Below are 17,332 nucleotides of genomic sequence, written 5' to 3' on the forward strand. Positions count from 1 at the left end.
GTGACCCGTCCAGGTGACCCAGGCGACCTGTCCAGGCGACCCAGGCAACCTGTCCAGGTGACCCGTCCAGGTGACCCAGGCGACCTGTCCAGGCGACCCAGGCAACCTGTCCAGGTGACCCGTCCAGGTGACCCAGGCGACCTGTCCAGGCGACCCAGGCAACCTGTCCAGGTGACCCGTCCAGGTGACCCAGGCAACCTGTCCAGGCGACCTGTCCAGGCGACCTGTCCAGGCGACCTGTCCAGGTGACCTGTCCAGGTGACCCGTCCAGGCGACCCAGGCAACCTGTCCAGGTGACCCGTCCAGGTGACCCAGGCAACCTGTCCAGGTGACCCGTCCAGGTGACCCAGGCAACCTGTCCAGGCGACCCGTCCAGGTGACCCCGCCTCTCGCCTGCAACGTTAGCTGGAGAGGCAGTAGCTCCTGACCCACTAGGGACCAGGGTATAAGAACATGGATGGATTGTTTCATGGATGGCGAGGAAAAGAGTCGTCCTTTTCTCCTCCAGCGTTGTGTGCAGGTGCCAAGGTTCCAGGTGTAACCAGACAGATTTGCGCAGGTTTACCCACCTCCAGTTCGTAAACGTCTTTGCCGTGAGTCAGTGGAGAGAGAGCCGTCTCCCCGCTGAAACATGAGCGCATGCGAGTGATTTCTGCAGTCAGCCTGTTGTTCAGCTCCTGCAGGACAGAAAACGGCGTTTTGGACCAGCAGACGGGGACGTGTGTCTGGGTTTGAGCGGGCGCTGACCTGGTTGTGAGCGTTTAGCTCCTGGTTCTCTCTCTGGCACTGCCGCAGGGCCTGCCTCTCCGCCTCCAGCGCCTGAGCCAGGTGAGCGTTCTCCAGACATTTCTGGGAGTATTGCTCGGATAAAACCTCCAGTTCTCTCTGGATGGACTGGAGCTCTTCCCTGAACAACCAGGCAGGACAGTTTTAACATCAAATTCCTCCACATGCTTCTCCAAATACATGTTTTACACATGAACAAGCATAACAGAACATTTCTGTGTGTAAACGACATTTATTTTAGTTTTTTAACTTAATATCCACATTTTCTTGGAAAATTTGTAAGCAATAATCATCAAAATTAACTAAAATAAATGCTTGAGGTATCTCAATCTGAGTTCAATTAATCTTAATTTAGTAATTTCTGTTGCTCTTTACACTGAAAAAACACAAAAATCTACCAAGTATTTTTGTTTTAGTTTCTACTGCAAATATTTCAATACATTTGAAATAAGACAAAACTAACTTACAAGTAACTTTTCAGATTGTTTTAATAATAATTCCTTATATTGATGAAAAAGTTCTGGTTCTACTCAGATTATTTCACTTATAACAAGAAATCTTTTCCTTGTTATAAGTGAAATAATCTGCCAGTAAAACTAGAAGTTGGTTGCTAGGTAACGGCCGCCAGACTTAGCTGGGGTTGCTAGGTAACGGCGCCAGACTTAGCTGGGGTTGCTAGGTAACGGCGCCAGACTTAGCTGGGGTTGCTAGGTAACGGGCCGGAGGAACTAGAACCTTTTCATCAATATTAGGGAATTATTAAAACATGCTTCTATATCTTGCTGAAAAGTTACTTGTAAGTCAGTTTTGTCTCATTTCAGGTGAACTAAGTTATTTGGACTTGAATCCAGACCTAAGTTACTTGGTAATATTTTGGCTTTTTGCAGTGTTTACATTAATTTACTACGATGCGGCTGTAAACCTGCAGCGCGGTGCTAACTCAGGTACTGGGACGTACTCGTACTGCAGGCGGAGCTCGTCGATGTCCGAGTTCAGACCGCTCAGCTGGGAGCGCTGGTTCTTCTCCAGTTCCTCCTTATGTGCGTTTTTCATCGCTTCAATAGCTACATTGAAGAAACGTGTTTAACATCCGTCCAGCTTAACACAAAATGAGCGTGTCCATAAGCTGACTTCTTACCAGCAATAGTAGCAGCGGTTTCTTCAGCCAGCAGTCGCTCTCGCTCCTCCATGAGTTTGGAAATCTCCCTCTGGTGCTGCCGCTGCAGGTCTTCCACCACCTTCTGGTGGGTTTCTTCCATTGCAGCAAAGCCTCGCTCGCACGTCGCCTAGGGAAAGAAAAGGCCCAGCATTTTACGCTTCAGCCTGCTATTTGTCGATGCGTTTCATCACCTGAGATGCGATTTATTTGTGGCTACGCATTAAAGTGCGACGTCTAGGTTGCATGCAGAAATCGTGGCAGAAGGAAAGAAGATGATCTAAAGCTCAGCTACGTTAGTAGAGCAAGTTAAAGCAGCGAAGCTGTTGCCCAGAAGAGTTGAATTTTTACACAAAGACTACTTTATGCCATATATGGATGTGGGAAATGGTATGACTTTTAATTAAAAGTAAAAATGACAAAAGTTTTTGTTTGATCCATCCAGTCAATCATAGATTTCTCCTGGTTTTCTGTTAAAATCTTCTTTATTTGGCTGCTTATTCAAAAACAAAACCTTTATAGTCTAATATCAACAAAATATTAACTTCTCCTTATGTTGGGAAACCAATCCACCTTTCAGTCCAATTCATTTTATTTATTTAGCACCAATTCACAGACAGACAGACGGGTCCAGTTCACATCCAATTTCCATTCAAATAAGCCCAATAAATCAAAAGTCTAATTCAATTTATAACATAAAACAGTCAATTAAGTTGACAATGTAATGCCTGTAGGAAACAATTAACAGGATTTTATGTCTAAGATATTCTCCAGTTAGAAAATATGTTTATCTTCTAAAGAAAGGAAAATAATAGAAAGTATTATTTATCATAACTGCATGGTTTCAAGTGTATTTTAAGCATCTTTTTTTGCTATTTTCATCTGAACTTCTGACCTGGGAGAAATCATGTTTAGTGTTGGACCGTCTGAATGGAGCAGCCAGGATGGACTGAACCAGGAAGTCTGACTTCACGCTGCATTGAATCTGACGGAGCCTTTTAAAATAAAACATCACACCATTTCCCAGTAACAGTAAAATAAATGTCACTATAGCTCGCTAACCGTCTACTTCTCTCTGCTTTAAATATTTAATTTATGTAATGAAAGAAGAAAAACCTTAAGACTCTCAAAGTCTCTCTGGTATTTCTCTCTCAGGCTGGCCACATCCCCCTCCAGGTGCTTGTTCTCCAGCTCGTCCTTCATGCTATTCATCTGCGTCTCCAGCTCCTGGATTCGGTCCTTCAGAACCATCATGGAGTCCAGCTCCAACACGTTTGGCACATCCGCCCTCTTCCCCTCGTCTTCCTCTTCCATTCGAGACTCCACCTCTTCGCAGGGAGGCGAGTTCAGGACCTCAGGGCGTTTGTCGGCACTCTGAAAGCCTTCGACATACTGGGAATGTAACTTATCCAGCTCCTCTCTGTGAAGATGCTGCAGCTCAATGATCCGGTCTCTGAACTGCTCCTCCAGCTTCCTAACGTGACGGTTGTGACGCTCCTCCATGCTGTCGATGTCCGCCAGTAGAACCTCGAGCTTTCTCTGGCTGTCGGCGGCCGTCTCTATGAGCACCAGCTCCGTGGAGGCGCGGCAATGCTCCGCTTGACTGAGCTCGCTTTGGCACTTCTCCTTCAGCTCTTCGGTCTCCTTCCGGAAACGATCCTCCAGCAGAGACACTCGCTCCTGCTGAAGGGTGAGCTGGTTCACGCGTTCGCTCAGCTCACTCTTCAGGGTTTCATTCTCTCTCTGGAGAGCAATCATAGTTTGGGAAAAGTTCTCTTGCTCCTGTCGCAAAGACGCCTCGTATTTTTCTTGGATTTCTACGACCTTGAATGAATGCTGCTGCACCAGAGCTTCCATATCCTGACTGGTCTGCCGACACATGTCCAGCTCCTGCTCATGCGTGGCCCGCAGCCTGCATGCCACGTACGCCACCTGGGCCTGAATGAGGGCTTCTCGCATGCAAAGAGAGGCACTTGTGACATTATGGGATGTTTGGTGTCCTAGAACCGCCTGGATCATTTTGGACAGTGCAGGATGGCTTCCACTGCTTTCTATCTCCTCTGCATACCTTTGCAGGATACCTGCTTGTCTTTGGAGCTCGTTAGCCAGGTATTCATGAGTGTTTTGAAAGGATTCAATAGCCTGACCGCCATACGGCAGCACACTTGCCAAGTGTCTATCAACGACTTCCTCAGCCAAATCTCTAGCTTCTTCTACTTCAATCTGCTCCATGTAGGGAGCGAGTTCAGGGGGGCGAATGTCAGCCAACTTCTGTTTGCTAATACCGAGGTCCTTTTTCACATCCTTGATCACAGATTTTAAATCAGGTGTTTTTGAAGCATCAATAATTGCTTTAAGAGCCGTTTCCCTTTGATTGAGCCTGAAGTGGGCATCAGCCAACTCCCTTTTGAGTAGTTTGAATTTCTCCTCATAGCAAAGTTTAAGGTTTTCCATGGAGTAAGTGATTTCTGCTTTGAGGAAGGTGTTGACTGTGACGGTTTCAGCTTCGATCTCTTCGATTCCAGCAGCCTCAGATTTCTCAAGGTTCTTCCAGAATGTACTTTCCAACATCAGCTTCCTGGTCAAGACATCCGCGTAAACTATCGCCAAGCAATCCTGTTCACTTGTTTTGACATGCTCCAAGTCTTGCCATATCTCAACAAGAGCTTGCAACAGGTCGGACTTCGAGGTTTGTATCAGCAAAGCCATTTTGTTCAAAACGGCGGCTTCAAAGGACAATGTTTTGGCAAAGAGGAGCAGGGACTCCTTGTCTACGGCCTCTGGGGTTTGAGCAACCGGTGACTGCTCGTCCAACGTCTTCTGACCTTGTCGGATGTGCAGAGAGGCACTAAATAAATCACTCTCTACTTCTGAAAGCGACTGCAGCTGTAAATCAGTGGTACCATGGCAGCCACTGAGCATCGCCCTAACTTTCTCGCGCCCGTTTTCAACATACATCAAGGCGTTGCTATAATGCTCGAGAGCAGAACTACTCCTGGTCTCACTTTCAACACTCCTAATCTCCTCTGGGGAGCAAGGCACGCTTTCCGACACCTTTGGATCGGTATTGGAGACGTTTCCGGGTTCTGCGGCCCGTTGAACGTCAAGATTCTGTGTGAGATTTCGCAGCTTATCCTCGGTGGTGAGCAGCTTTGTTTCTAGTGCATGTATGATAGCAATGAACTTCTCTGGGTCACTAGTGTGGGAGAGCGCAATGTCAGAGATGTTTTCGTCAGCTGAACTTCTTTGACCGGTCTCTACAACTTCAGGATCAACATATTTTTGGCACTGAATACTTGAAAATCGGATCCTTGGTCTCTTTGCTTCAGATTCTTTATCATCAGAGGATCGCTCCTTCTCGGAAGAGTCACCTATGGACAGGTCTGTGCTTGATGTTTTAACTGCTCCAGTTTTGTCCTGGTCTGAGCATTGCTTCCTTTCCAAGCAGAGGTCTGCGTAGCCCAGCTGCAGGGCAGTCAGGTGCTGCTCCAACTCTGCAATGCGGTCCTCTGCAACAACCAGTTTGGCTTGCAGATCTTCTTCAGCATCGCAAGGCTCAGTCTTACTGATGAGACTTTGACTCATTTGGCAAAGAAGAACCTCTTTAGCTTGTAGCTTCTGTTCAGTTTCCTCCAAGCTGCTGCCAAGCGCCGTCATTTTGACCAGAGCCTCTTTAAGGTCCGCCTCTTTACGCTCCATCAGCCTTTCATACATCTCTTTAGTCTGCTTGATCTCCTCTTCTTTTTCTCTGAGAAACTGGCTCATCTTCTGAAACTCCTGCGTGGCCCGCTCATATGAATGCTCCAGGGTGTAGTAATCTGCTTCCTCGGTTTCCAGACGACTGCGTAGCTTGTTCACTTCGCGGTCCGCCTCTGTGATCTGGTTGAGAAGCTCCTGGCAGCGGCAGGTCAGCTGGCCTTTCTCCTCCTCCAACCTTCGCACACTTTCCCTCAGCGTCTCCATCCTGTCCGTCTTCAGAACTAGCTGCTCCTGCAGCTTCAACATTTCCTCCTTGTGCTCCTTCCCACCTGACGCCCGTCTCCCTCTAAGCAAAGCCTCAACCTGTTGCTCAGCCTCCAACAACCTGTCTTCTACTTCCTTCTGTGCAGATTCGGCCTCCGCCAATCTTCTGCACAGGTTCTGTCTCTCTCTCTCATGTTTCTCTTGCATGATCCGTTGCTCGTTCCTCAACCGTTCCTCCTTTAGTGCCTGGCCCTCTTCGGTAGCGGCTAGCCGAGCCGCTACCTCTTGCAGCCTCTCTTGCAACCTCTGTATCTCTTTCACGTGATCTCGTTGCAGGGCCTGCTGGCGCTCCAGGTGCCTGAGGGCCTGGTTCCTCTCCAACAGGCTTGCCTCAACTTCCCGGAGTCTGTCTTCGCTGTCCTTCAGCTGGGCTCGCAAGGTGGCCTCGTTGCGGCCGTATTCCTCCTCTTGTTCCTTTGAGCGCTCCTGTTCCAGTTTGAGCTCGTTGCGCATTCGAGCCACAGCTTGTTCGCTCGCTACGATTTCCGCCATTGCAGATGCAAGTTTGGTTTGCAGAGCCTGAATGTCGGTCTCATGGCGGTCTACGGCATCCTGAGCTTCGGTGTAGCTGCGTCTTAACGTCCGGATCTGCTGCTGAGCGAGATCCTGCTTGCGCTTTTGGGACTCCAGCTCGCCCTGCAAGTCTTGGTTGAGCTTGTGTAATTGTTGCCATGGCACTTTGCGTGGCGATGAGGAAGGCGGTGTTGCACTCTTGAAAAGATCATGAGACATTTTCATTAATGACATCGCCCTATCTCACCCACCATTTACAGAGAACCACATCTCAGGGTTTAGCAGAGAAATAAGTTTTCTCCTTTCTTGCGAATATTTCTGTTTATTTGAAGTTTTTTTCAGCAAGCTTCCACTGTGCTTTTTCAGGGTTCACTTGAAAAAAGAGAAAAACCTAAAAGAACTACATCCTTTCAGACTTAATGCTAACATAGAGTTTCTGAAAAAAACATGTTGCAGGAATAAAAGAGTGAAAAACATGCAGAAACCAAGCTGGGAGGCACACATGCAGACAGAAGGAAAAAGCACAGCGCGAAGCGTACGGATCAGGTCTCTTACCTTAAACTCAACAGATCAAATCAGTTATTTTCCCAGGAGATGTGAAACTCGATTAGGACAAGTTAGTGAAAACTCATGCTTCAAAAAACACCACAACCATGCATTTCAGTTCGAGAGACGAAGCAACAACTCCTGTTAGAAGACTGGTTTTAAAAAATATACACGTCTTTCACACAAAAATCTGTAACAAAAACAGTTTTTATTTTACTTTATGAGGTACAAAAAGCCTCACCAGGACTTCAACAACCGAAAGGTTTGTTAAAGTTACATGTGGCCGGTTCACTGGGTTCGTATAACCTTCAGTAAAATCACTCACAACAGGAACCGAGTGAACCAGGAGGGTGGGTGTTACGTAAAAGCAACGTTTTTGAGCCAATTTCAAGGCATCCGATACGCCTTTGTCTAAAGTCAAAACACTTTCAGTCACTTTTGACATGCAGACTTTTTATAGCAACTGAATATAACAGTTACTTGATTTTTTTTACAGTTTTATTGGCTCTAGTGGCCTTTATGTGATCGTTAATTGACAGGAAAGTTGGTAATGAGAGAAGGGGAAAGACATGGGGCAAAGGTCGCCAGGCTGGGAATCGAACCTGCGACGGCCGCGTCCAGGACTAAGGCCTTCATACATGGGTTGTGCTGAACCCCTGCACCACCACAGCACACCCCCAGTTCCTTGATTTTGCTGTAAAATGTCAGTTTGTGCCTGAGAAATAAGAAGACTAATTTTGTGTTTCAGGTGAGAGAATCACAGAAGGACCGAGTACACATCCCTGAGGTACTCCTGCTCTCACTCTGAAGGAGCCAACGTTTTGAAGAAATTTCTGATATANTTTTTATAACAACTGAATATAACAGTTACTTGATTTTTTAAAGGTTTTATTGGCTCTAGTGGCCTTTATTTGATCGTTAATTGACAGGAAAGTTGGTAATGAGAGAAGGGGAAAGACATGGGGCAAAGGTCGCCAGGCCGGGAATCGAACCTGCGATGGCTGTGCCGAGGACTAAGGCCTCCATACATGGGTTGTGCTTAACCCCTGCACCACCACAGCACACCCCCAGTTCCTTGATTTTGCTGTAAAATGTCAGTTTGTGCCTGAGAAATAAGAAGACTGCGACTTTAAATAGATTAATTTTGTGTTTCAGGTGAGAGAATCACAGAAGGACCGAGTACACATCCCTGAGGTACTCCTGCGCTCACTCTGAAGGAGCCAACGTTTTGAAGAAATTTCTGATATATAAGGCATTTTCATAACAACTGAAGGAGACTTGATTGTGTTATAAAATGGGACCATGTGCCTGGAAAATACATAACAAGTCCCTTTAATAAAACCTTTTTCCAAATAAATACAATTCTGAAAGAAAATGTCTCCATTTAGTCCCAGAAATGAACGAAGACTGGACAAGTCCTGATGTTTTAGACCTGTAAATGTTTCTGACTGATAGCTGGTGAACAGCTGCGTGTGACGTACCTGCAGGACGTATCCCTCCCTGGCGCTCTGCTCCCGGCCCAGAGCGTCCTCCAGCTGCTCCTTCAGCAGGCTGTTCTGCTGCTGCAGCCGGTCCAGCTCCTGCTGCTTCTGTCCCAACTGGAAGACAACATTTATTCCTGCTTAACCAGCAGAACCAGCAGTTTCCACCGTAGTTTCTAATGGTTCCTAATTAACATTTTCAAGCAAAATGCCCAGATTTTAGAGTTAATAAGTTAAATAATGAACAGGTAAAATGTTCACATTAATGTGTCAGGAAACGGTGGAAACTACGGCGCAGTATCAGAGCCGGGCGAAGAAAAAGCATCTTAGAATAAAGTCATAATAACATGAGAATAAAGTGATGTCAGAAGAAAAATGTTATTAAAGAATAAAGTCATAAAATAAGAATACAACTTATAAAGACTTTATTCTTGTGATTTCATGAGAATAAAATCATAATATTACAAAATTAAATCACAATATGAGAATAAAGTGATAATATTAACAGAATAAAGTTGTACAATAACAAGTCATAATGTTATGTCTTTGTTCTCATATTTTTGTCATATTTAAAGTCTCACCTCCTTGTCCAGCAGCGCCGCTAGCTCGTTAGCCGGCAGTCGCTCGGCGGTTCCTGCAGTCGTGGAAATCGGGACCTGCTTCTCCTCTCTCAGCGGCGTCGTCTCCACCTGATGCCACCGCTGTTCGATTTCCTGTCTGACGTCTGGAGCGACGCCGTCCGTCGCGTCAGCGCCCCTCGGCCTGACCGCCCTGTGGTCGACGTCCATTTTGGCCGGCTCCTCTGGGGACGGCTCGTCTTTCGCGTCTGCGGCGGGCGGAGCCGATACGGACGAGGTTTGCAGGGAGGAGGAAGACGCGGGTGAGGAGGCCAGCGAGGAGGCGGAGGAGGAGGGCGAGCAGGAGGAGGTGGTGGAGAACGCCGAGCTGAGGTCGACCGTGTCCGCTCGCTCTTTCGCCGGCTTCTCCTTCCTCTCCACTTTGAATTCGGTCCAGTCAAAGGTTTTGGAGCGGCCCTCTCGCCGGCGCTCGCGGACTCCTTTCCTACGCGGCTCAGACGGAGGAGTGGTGGCGTTGCTGCCCGGCGACTGCTTGGAGTCGTCCAACTTGGGGTCAGAGGTCACCTGAGAGGGCTCCAACATCACATGGCTCTTTATGTTTTCATCAGGGATGGATCTGGATCAACAAACAGTGAAGACAGATTTAATGGAGGAGAGTTTTAAACCTGCACCAGTTCAAACAGTCAAAATAAAATAAACACGACAGCGAATTAGAGGCTTATAGAGACAGGAGTAAATTTATGGGCTTTCCAGACAAAACAAGAAAATGGAAGACAAATTTAAAATTTGCTGTAAAAAACTCAGAAACTTTGTGATTGATCTCAGAAATTTGAGGAAAAGAAAAACTTTGCTAGATTTAACTCAAATTTTTTGAAAAAAAACTTTTTTCTGCGTTTGTCTAAATTATTTCATTTCTGAATCTCAGAAATTTTTTATTTTTTCTCAAATGTTTCTAAGATTGTCAAAAGTTTAGATTTTTATTTAACATATTTCTGACTTTTTAAACAGAAATTTCTTATTTTTTTCTACAAACTTTATTAATCTCAAAACTTCTGAGTGTATTTAGATTTATCGTAGATTTAACGTCTGAGATTAATCTAAAAATGTCTGAGCTTTTTGTTGGAAATTTACTCCTTTTTCACCTGCAGTGGCTCCAACTGCCGTCGTAAATCACAGCCTCTTCCAGCTGTGAGTTCACAGAGTTTCTGCAGATCCAACTGAGATTTAAGATTTTTAAAACTTTTCCATAATCAGTTATGATTCCAGTCACCTGAACCAGAATGAGCAGCAAATATAATCCTTTATTTAAACCTTGAACTGATTTTATTGTTTCCTTTGTTGACATTGTTTAAACCAAACGTGTTAAAAGTATTAAAAAATGCAGAAATTATCTGAGAAACAGAATTTTTGGGTTTTAACCCTTTGTCAGCCACAAACATAAAAATTAACAGACATAATGAAAATAAATCTATATCTAAAGGATATTTAAGTTTAAATAATCTGAAATGAATCAACTTTTCAATAATATTACAATTTGTATATATATAACCATATTTCTTTTACTACTTTATGTGCAATTACAGAAGAAAATTGGCTAAATTAAAATAAAAATATTCACATGATAAGAATTTCTGCTTTGTTTACATCACCAGTAGCACAATGGCTGCTGATATCGATGCAGTCGCCACATGCTTGCTCTGCTGTACAGACTCTGGTAGAAACAAAATGTTATGTTTAGATCGTGTGACCTGCAGAAACCCTGAATCACCACCGTAAACAGAGCCTAGTCAAAGTATCAGAAACATTTATAAGACAGACGAAGCGACGAAAGCAGCGCCGATAATCTGAGGAAAATGTCAACGTAAACATCTAGAAGAGGAATGAGAGGAATCTGGTGGCGGGAAGAAGATAACAGATGTGTTGAAGTGAAACGAGACAGAATCCAGATCAGCACTTAAATGGGTCATTAAATGTGAGGTCAAAGGTCAAATGGGCCGGGGTTAACAGCGGAGCAACAGGGTGTGAGTTTTCTATAAGAGACGACCTGGAGACAAACATAGAAACTAAGAGATTTATTATTATTATTACAAGAATAAAATCGTAATATAATGAGAATTAATATGCAAAGTTACCAGAATACAACTTCATTATGGTAATACTATGTGGTAATATGATGTGGTAATATGATGTGGTAATATGATGTGGTAATACTATGTGGTGATATGATGTGGTAATATGATGTGGTAATATGATGTGGTAATATGAAGTGGTAATACTATGTGGTGATATGATGTGGTAATATGATGTGGTAATATGATGTGGTAATATGATGTGGTAATATTATGTGGTAATATGATGTGGTAATACTATGTGGTGATATGATGTGGTAATATTATGTGTTATTACCAGAATTGTCATACAACTTTCTGTTTAATCTCGTAGGATTTTCTCAAAATATTCTGACTTTTCTTGTATAATTACCAGTTTTGTTGTATTTTAATTATTATTCTGTTAATATTTTTACATTATTCTGATATTTTTACAGATTAAAAGATTTATTCTGGTAATCCTACTTAATTATTAATATAATTGTTTTTATATTATGACAACTTCATTCTCTTATTATGATTATTCTTGTACTACTACAACTTTTTTTCTCGTATTACTGAGACTTTACTTTGTTAAAATTTTAAACTTTATTCTCATTATTATGGCTTTATTTTGTGTAAGTACAATTATTCTGGTATCTTTATAACTTTACTGTTGTACAACTTTAATCTTGCAATATTATAATAAAATTCCTCTTTATTCTGTTATTTTTTATCATATTATGAATGATGACTTTTGTCTCAATGTAACATTTTTTGTGTTATTCCAACTTTATTCTAAAAATATTTTTACTTGATTCTCATTAAGAATATTATTCTAGTATTATCATGACTTTAATTCTCATATTACATCTATTCTGGTAATATTATGACTTTATTCTCATAATTATTGTTCCTGTTTTTCTAACACTGCATCATAAAGAACAGAGTGTTTCTGTAAATGTAATACTGCAGTCAGTGTCAGATCTGTCTGTCTGTCTGAACCGGCTGTTTGCTCTGCAGCATCAGTTTTATTCTGGCCTCTGCTGAAGCACATGAGTCACATGACCACAAGCACGCCGGGACGGACACTGCTGAGCGATTACATCACGGCTTGAAATTCAACACACAAGCGCTCCAACCTGGGCTTCAGAACGGACAGTTTCAGAGAGATGTTTTTCCTGGAAGTGGGCAGAAAACACCGGAAGAAGGAAGAGAAAGAAGGGGAGAGTGGGTGAGGAGGGGCAGGAGGCGGCGTTTAGATAAATGAGGCGTCTGCCGGCGTTGACCGGGCCGGGGATTACCGCGTGACGTCGGGGGCGACGGTGGGCCGGACGTTCTTCATGATGGCCTGGATCCAGTTGCGGCGGATCCCGGAGGTCATGGCAGACAGCGTGCAGGCGCCGTCCTTACACTGGGAGCAGGCAGGCACAGCGTTTCATCAGAAAACACATTTCAGATGTTCAAAACCAAAAATAATCACACAAAACGGCATGAAACGGTAAAATTAAACCGCTTTAAAGCATTTCAGGGGAATTTGGAGACAAAATAAAAACAGATGAACTAAAGAAGGTAGTTTCAGTGCACTATTATTATGTATTAATGTTATTAATGGTGTCTTGTTACAGTATTCAGCCTTCTGCAGCAGGGAGAAGGTAAACTATGACAAAATGTTCTGTTCACAACTTTGGTAATTATAACTTTCCCAAAACGGGTAAAGCTAACTAACAATAAGAAAAGTATGTCCGTGTCTTTAATGAAGTTTATGAAAATATCCTTGATTTTTTGTGGAATTCTGACTTTTTTTGCCTCAGAATTCTGAATTTTTCTCAGAATTCTGAATTTTTCTGACTTTTGATCTCAGAAGAGTCTGAATCCTTAGAAAAGGTCAGAATCTGGAAAAAAAAAAGTTTAATTCAAGTTGATTAAAATCTGATTTTCCATAAATTAAATCTTGAAAAACCAAAATCTCCATGAACCAATAAAACCGATTCGCCGCCCCGCCTCCTCTAGACTAACGCTACCAAACGGGCGACTGTGTTGGTATTTTTGCTCCACTGAATTATGATTAATCGGATTCCCTCTGGATGTTTTCCCTGCGGTTCCTCATGTAAACAAAGACGGGTCTGGCTGCGCGGATTAAGAGAGGAAGAGGTGGCGACGGCTGCATCTAATTTAAAACACACTGATGTCACAGAGATGGCAAACCAAAGTGCCATCCTCCATGTCAGACAATAAGCAGCGAGGAAGCCTGATACCAGAACCACAGGGAGTCTGGGGTTGTTTATAGACGGGCAGATTCATGTTCAGATTAACAACGTCGCATCAGAAACGACCAGAAAACATCGACACTCACAAGGATCTGGAAGCCGTAGTTCCTCTGGACGGGAAACTCCTTGACATCGTAACATGTGGAGAGGTCGATTTCGCCATCCAGCTCCGAGGCCTGAAAGAAAACGGGTCAGAATCAGGAGAGAATTAATATTTTAGGGCTTAAAGTGCCCTGTTTATTCTATAGCAGCGGCTGCATTTCCATTACAAACTAGCTCAAATCTTTGTCGATATTCTGCTAATGTTACCACCGCAGTGTTTCTATTAAATAAGAATTTAAATTACAATCACACATGAAAAAGTTTGATCATTAAAAACATGTTGCACCACTTCCTGTCGTCTTCTTCTTGGTTTCCACCAGTAGTAACATCTGGTTGTTGATCATGTGACTCGTGTGATGAGATTTATAAAATCAACCAAACTTACCTGGCCAAAACAAACACCTCATCCTAGCGCCAAAACTTTACGTTTTTTCAAACTTTACGTTTTTCCATTAAGCAAATTTATTTTCAAAAAGTCGAATTGTGCAACTATATGGTCAATGGAAACACAGCTGTTGTTACCTTCAGTTTATATATCAAATACGACTTAAAAGAAATCTGACTTCCTAATTCAGGGGTGGCCAAGTCCAGTCCTCGAGAGCTGCCATCCTGCAAGTTTCAGATGCATCCCTGCTTCAACACACCTGAATCAAATGACTGGCTCGTTATCAGGCCTCTGTAGAGCTGATCCCGGTCTGTTGGAGTAAGGATACTTCTAAAACTTGCAGGATGGTGGCTCTCGAGGACTGGACTTGGCCACCCCTGTCCTAATTTATCATCTTGAAACTGGGCCTCTGTCTCTTTAAGAAACTCCTGCTCTTTCTGAAGCTCCGCCTCCAGGAAGTCATCCCAACATGGCTCCTCTATTAACCCTTTAACATGTCGCTCTGAGCAGCAGCTCCTATAATGAGCTCAGCAGCTGGTTGCTAATTGCTGCTGGCTAGTCTGAAGGAGCTGATGTGGGAGGAGCTTCACCTGGGAGGCGGAGCTAGGTCCACCCAGGTTTTTGGTTGCCATGGAGATTAAAGGATTTCTCAGACATGCATGAAAGAATCAAATCAACACTTCATGTTTGTTTTTGATGAGGGAAAAACATTGAAACACGATTTAAAGCAAAAAGAAAAAATCCATTTTACATGACACTGCCTCTTTAATTCAGCTTTAAAGAACAATAAACTCCTCACCTCCTCAGCGATCGAATCTTTGTAGAACCTCAGGTTCTGGTCTGTCAGCACAAACCAGTGTTTCTTCCACTAAAGAGAAAAATAAAAGTCGGTTACATTAAATCAGCCAAGCAGCAGAGGAGATTTAATCCTGCTAATGAGTCAAATTTACCACTCCGTCTTCATAAAGCTTCGTCATCCATCCTTTCTTAAAGTTCAGCAAATCCGGCTGCAGAAAAAGCAAATAGATAATAATAATAATATTTATCATTTAATTAGAGACGCAGAAAAAATCTGTTATATAGAGAATCGCAATTCCAAGTATTCAAAATGCTCAACAAATCTTTCTTTTTTTTATTGCTAAATTATATTTTGAATAAGTTCTTGATAATTATAGTTTTTATTTAAGGAAAAAGTTTGTTTTTAAAATACATAATAAAATAAATAAAATAATAAAATTGATTATTTAACAAACTACTCCATCCAGTATCATTAAATACAAATAAAACCGTGAGAAAAATAAAGTTTATAAAGAATATTCACATTAAAGTGCGATGTAAATATAAATAAATACATAAAATAAAATAGAAAGAAGCATGCACATAGAAATATGTACATTTGCAATCAATAAATCTAAAAATGAGTCCAGAAAACATTTAGTGTTTTTAAACTATGATTTAAAAACACTCAGATTTGGCCATTTTAAATGTTACGTTTCATTTTTTATGAATGTGTTGATGTGTCTTTAAGTTATCAAATAAATCTGTAATTAATTTATGCCTGTGTTTTAAAAGAAACAAACATTTAAGTGAACTCAGCATGTTTTCTCTGTATCGTATCGGCCGATACTAAACCACCGATATCGGTATCGGAAGTGAAAAAGTGAATCGGTTCGTCCATAAAAAATCCCACTGAAATTAATTTTTAAACCAATATTTATAAGACGACGCACAGAAGGATAATTAGTTATATTTTCTGACAGTCAGGTTGTTATAAGTAGGAAATTTTAAAATCACATATTGATTTAAAAATAGATAAAAATCCTATTTTTTTCTTTTCTTTAATGTTTTTCAGTGTTCTGAGTTTGATTCATATGGAACATAAAGGGCTTTAAAATAAATATCTGAAACTGTTTGCTACACGTTCCTCCAGTTTCTGCAGAGAAATGTCCGACAGAAAACCTGATAATCTTTGGGGCAGATAAAGTTGTGAAGCGTTTGCTCGTTAAGTTCGGAAGCGGAGCCTCGACTGCAGACTGACTGGCGGGACCTGGACCGTCCCTGTGAAACACAAACTGCTGCCTTGGAGCAACCTGCAGGCCGTTTATAGACGCCAAACTCAGAACATTCGTCTAGAAATGAGCCGTGTGATCGGCGGCGGTACCTTGTTTTGGTTGAGTTTCATCCGGTGAGGAGTCACCGCCTGGCACAGAGTCATTCTGATCGCCTTTAACTCATTTGTTGACAATCTGTTTCTGTCTCTGCCACGCAACTCTGCCTGCTTCTGAGCTGGTTATTTATAATCGGCAGCAGTGGCGGCAGTGGTGTATGTAGACGTGTGCATGGAGTGGGGGGGGGTTTGGCAGCTGCAGCCGGGACACAGAAATCAGCCACACGCTGACTGGATTACCCCGAAACAGGCCGCAGAGTCAGACTGGGAGTCACCGATGCAGATTTAAGCAGATTCACTGCACAAACACAAAATATTAACAAGTAGTTTTGTTCTGGTTTCCAGTGCAAATATCTTAGTGAGCTTAAAAGATGACAAAACTAACTTACAACTAACTTTTCAGCAAGATATAGGAACTTGTTTTGATTAAATAGTTCCTTAATATTGGTGAGAAACTTCTAGTTCTACTGGCGCCGTTACCTAGCAACGCCAGCCGAGCCCAGCAGTTACCTAGCAACGCCAGCCGAGCCCAGCCGTTACCTAGCAACGCCAGCCGAGCCCAGCCGTTACCTAGCAACCAAGTTCTAGCTCCACTGGCTGATTATTTCACTTATAAGACATTTTTTCCAGTGTTATAAGAGCAATTACAAACCAGAGAAACCTGAGCATTTCTATCAATATTAAGAAATTATTGACTTAAACAAGCTTCTATATCTTGTAAATTAGTTTTGTACAAAGATATTTGCACTGGAAACTGTACAAAAATATTTGGTAAAATGTTGTGTTTGTAGTGTTGATAGCTGCAGAAATGCTTTTTTAAATTTTGTTTTCAGAATTTATAGCCAAGATTTTTTTTACCCCTCTTACACTTGTTTTTATGAACCCTTTGGGATGGATGGTTGGATGGATGGATGGATGGATGGATGGTTGATGGATGGACGGATGGTTGATGGATGGATTTATGGATGATGGATGGTTGATGGATGGATGGATTTATGGATGATGGATGGTTGATGGATGGACGGATGGTTGATGGATGGATGGATGGTTGATGGATGGATGGATTTATGGATGATGGATGGTTGATGGATGGTTGATGGTTGATGGATGGTTGATGGACGGATGATGGATGGATGGATGGATGGATTTATGGATGTATGGATGGATGGATGGATGGTGGGATGGATGGATGGATGGATGGATGGATGGTGGGATGGATGGATGGATGGATGGATGGA

At 42.7% G+C, this 17,332-nt stretch overlaps 1 protein-coding gene and 1 long non-coding RNA gene across 6 annotated transcripts in view; one reads left to right on the forward strand and one right to left on the reverse strand.

Annotated features, from left to right (window-relative positions):
* The window catches only part of mprip (myosin phosphatase Rho interacting protein), a 58,853-nt gene that overhangs the window by 4,576 nt on the left and 36,945 nt on the right, over window positions 1-17,332 (reverse strand). For 4 of the 5 annotated variants that reach the window (XM_016664048.1, XM_016664050.1, XM_016664047.1 and 1 more), the window contains exons 10-21: window positions 14,878-14,934; window positions 14,727-14,795; window positions 13,527-13,616; window positions 12,475-12,584; window positions 12,313-12,351; window positions 9,087-9,699; window positions 8,506-8,622; window positions 3,059-6,676; window positions 1,925-2,072; window positions 1,745-1,850; window positions 748-907; window positions 570-677 (exon numbers count right to left, since the gene is read on the reverse strand). In XM_016664048.1, coding sequence (XP_016519534.1) covers window positions 570-677; window positions 748-907; window positions 1,745-1,850; window positions 1,925-2,072; window positions 3,059-6,676; window positions 8,506-8,622; window positions 9,087-9,699; window positions 12,313-12,351; window positions 12,475-12,584; window positions 13,527-13,616; window positions 14,727-14,795; window positions 14,878-14,934 — 5,235 coding nt within the window. The remainder of the gene's footprint in view (window positions 1-569; window positions 678-747; window positions 908-1,744; window positions 1,851-1,924; window positions 2,073-3,058; window positions 6,677-8,505; window positions 8,623-9,086; window positions 9,700-12,312; window positions 12,352-12,474; window positions 12,585-13,526; window positions 13,617-14,726; window positions 14,796-14,877; window positions 14,935-17,332) is intronic. The other variant, XM_016664049.1, reaches the window with a different exon arrangement.
* Window positions 5,257-17,332, forward strand: part of LOC107833821 (uncharacterized) — a 22,243-nt gene continuing 10,167 nt past the window's right edge. The window contains exons 1-3 of the long non-coding RNA XR_001659592.1: window positions 5,257-5,336; window positions 7,090-7,094; window positions 12,395-12,400. This is a non-coding gene — a long non-coding RNA (uncharacterized LOC107833821). The remainder of the gene's footprint in view (window positions 5,337-7,089; window positions 7,095-12,394; window positions 12,401-17,332) is intronic.

Source organism: Poecilia formosa, unplaced genomic scaffold (genome assembly GCF_000485575.1).
Source record: "Poecilia formosa unplaced genomic scaffold, Poecilia_formosa-5.1.2 Scaffold463, whole genome shotgun sequence".
Lineage (NCBI taxonomy): Eukaryota > Metazoa > Chordata > Actinopteri > Cyprinodontiformes > Poeciliidae > Poecilia > Poecilia formosa.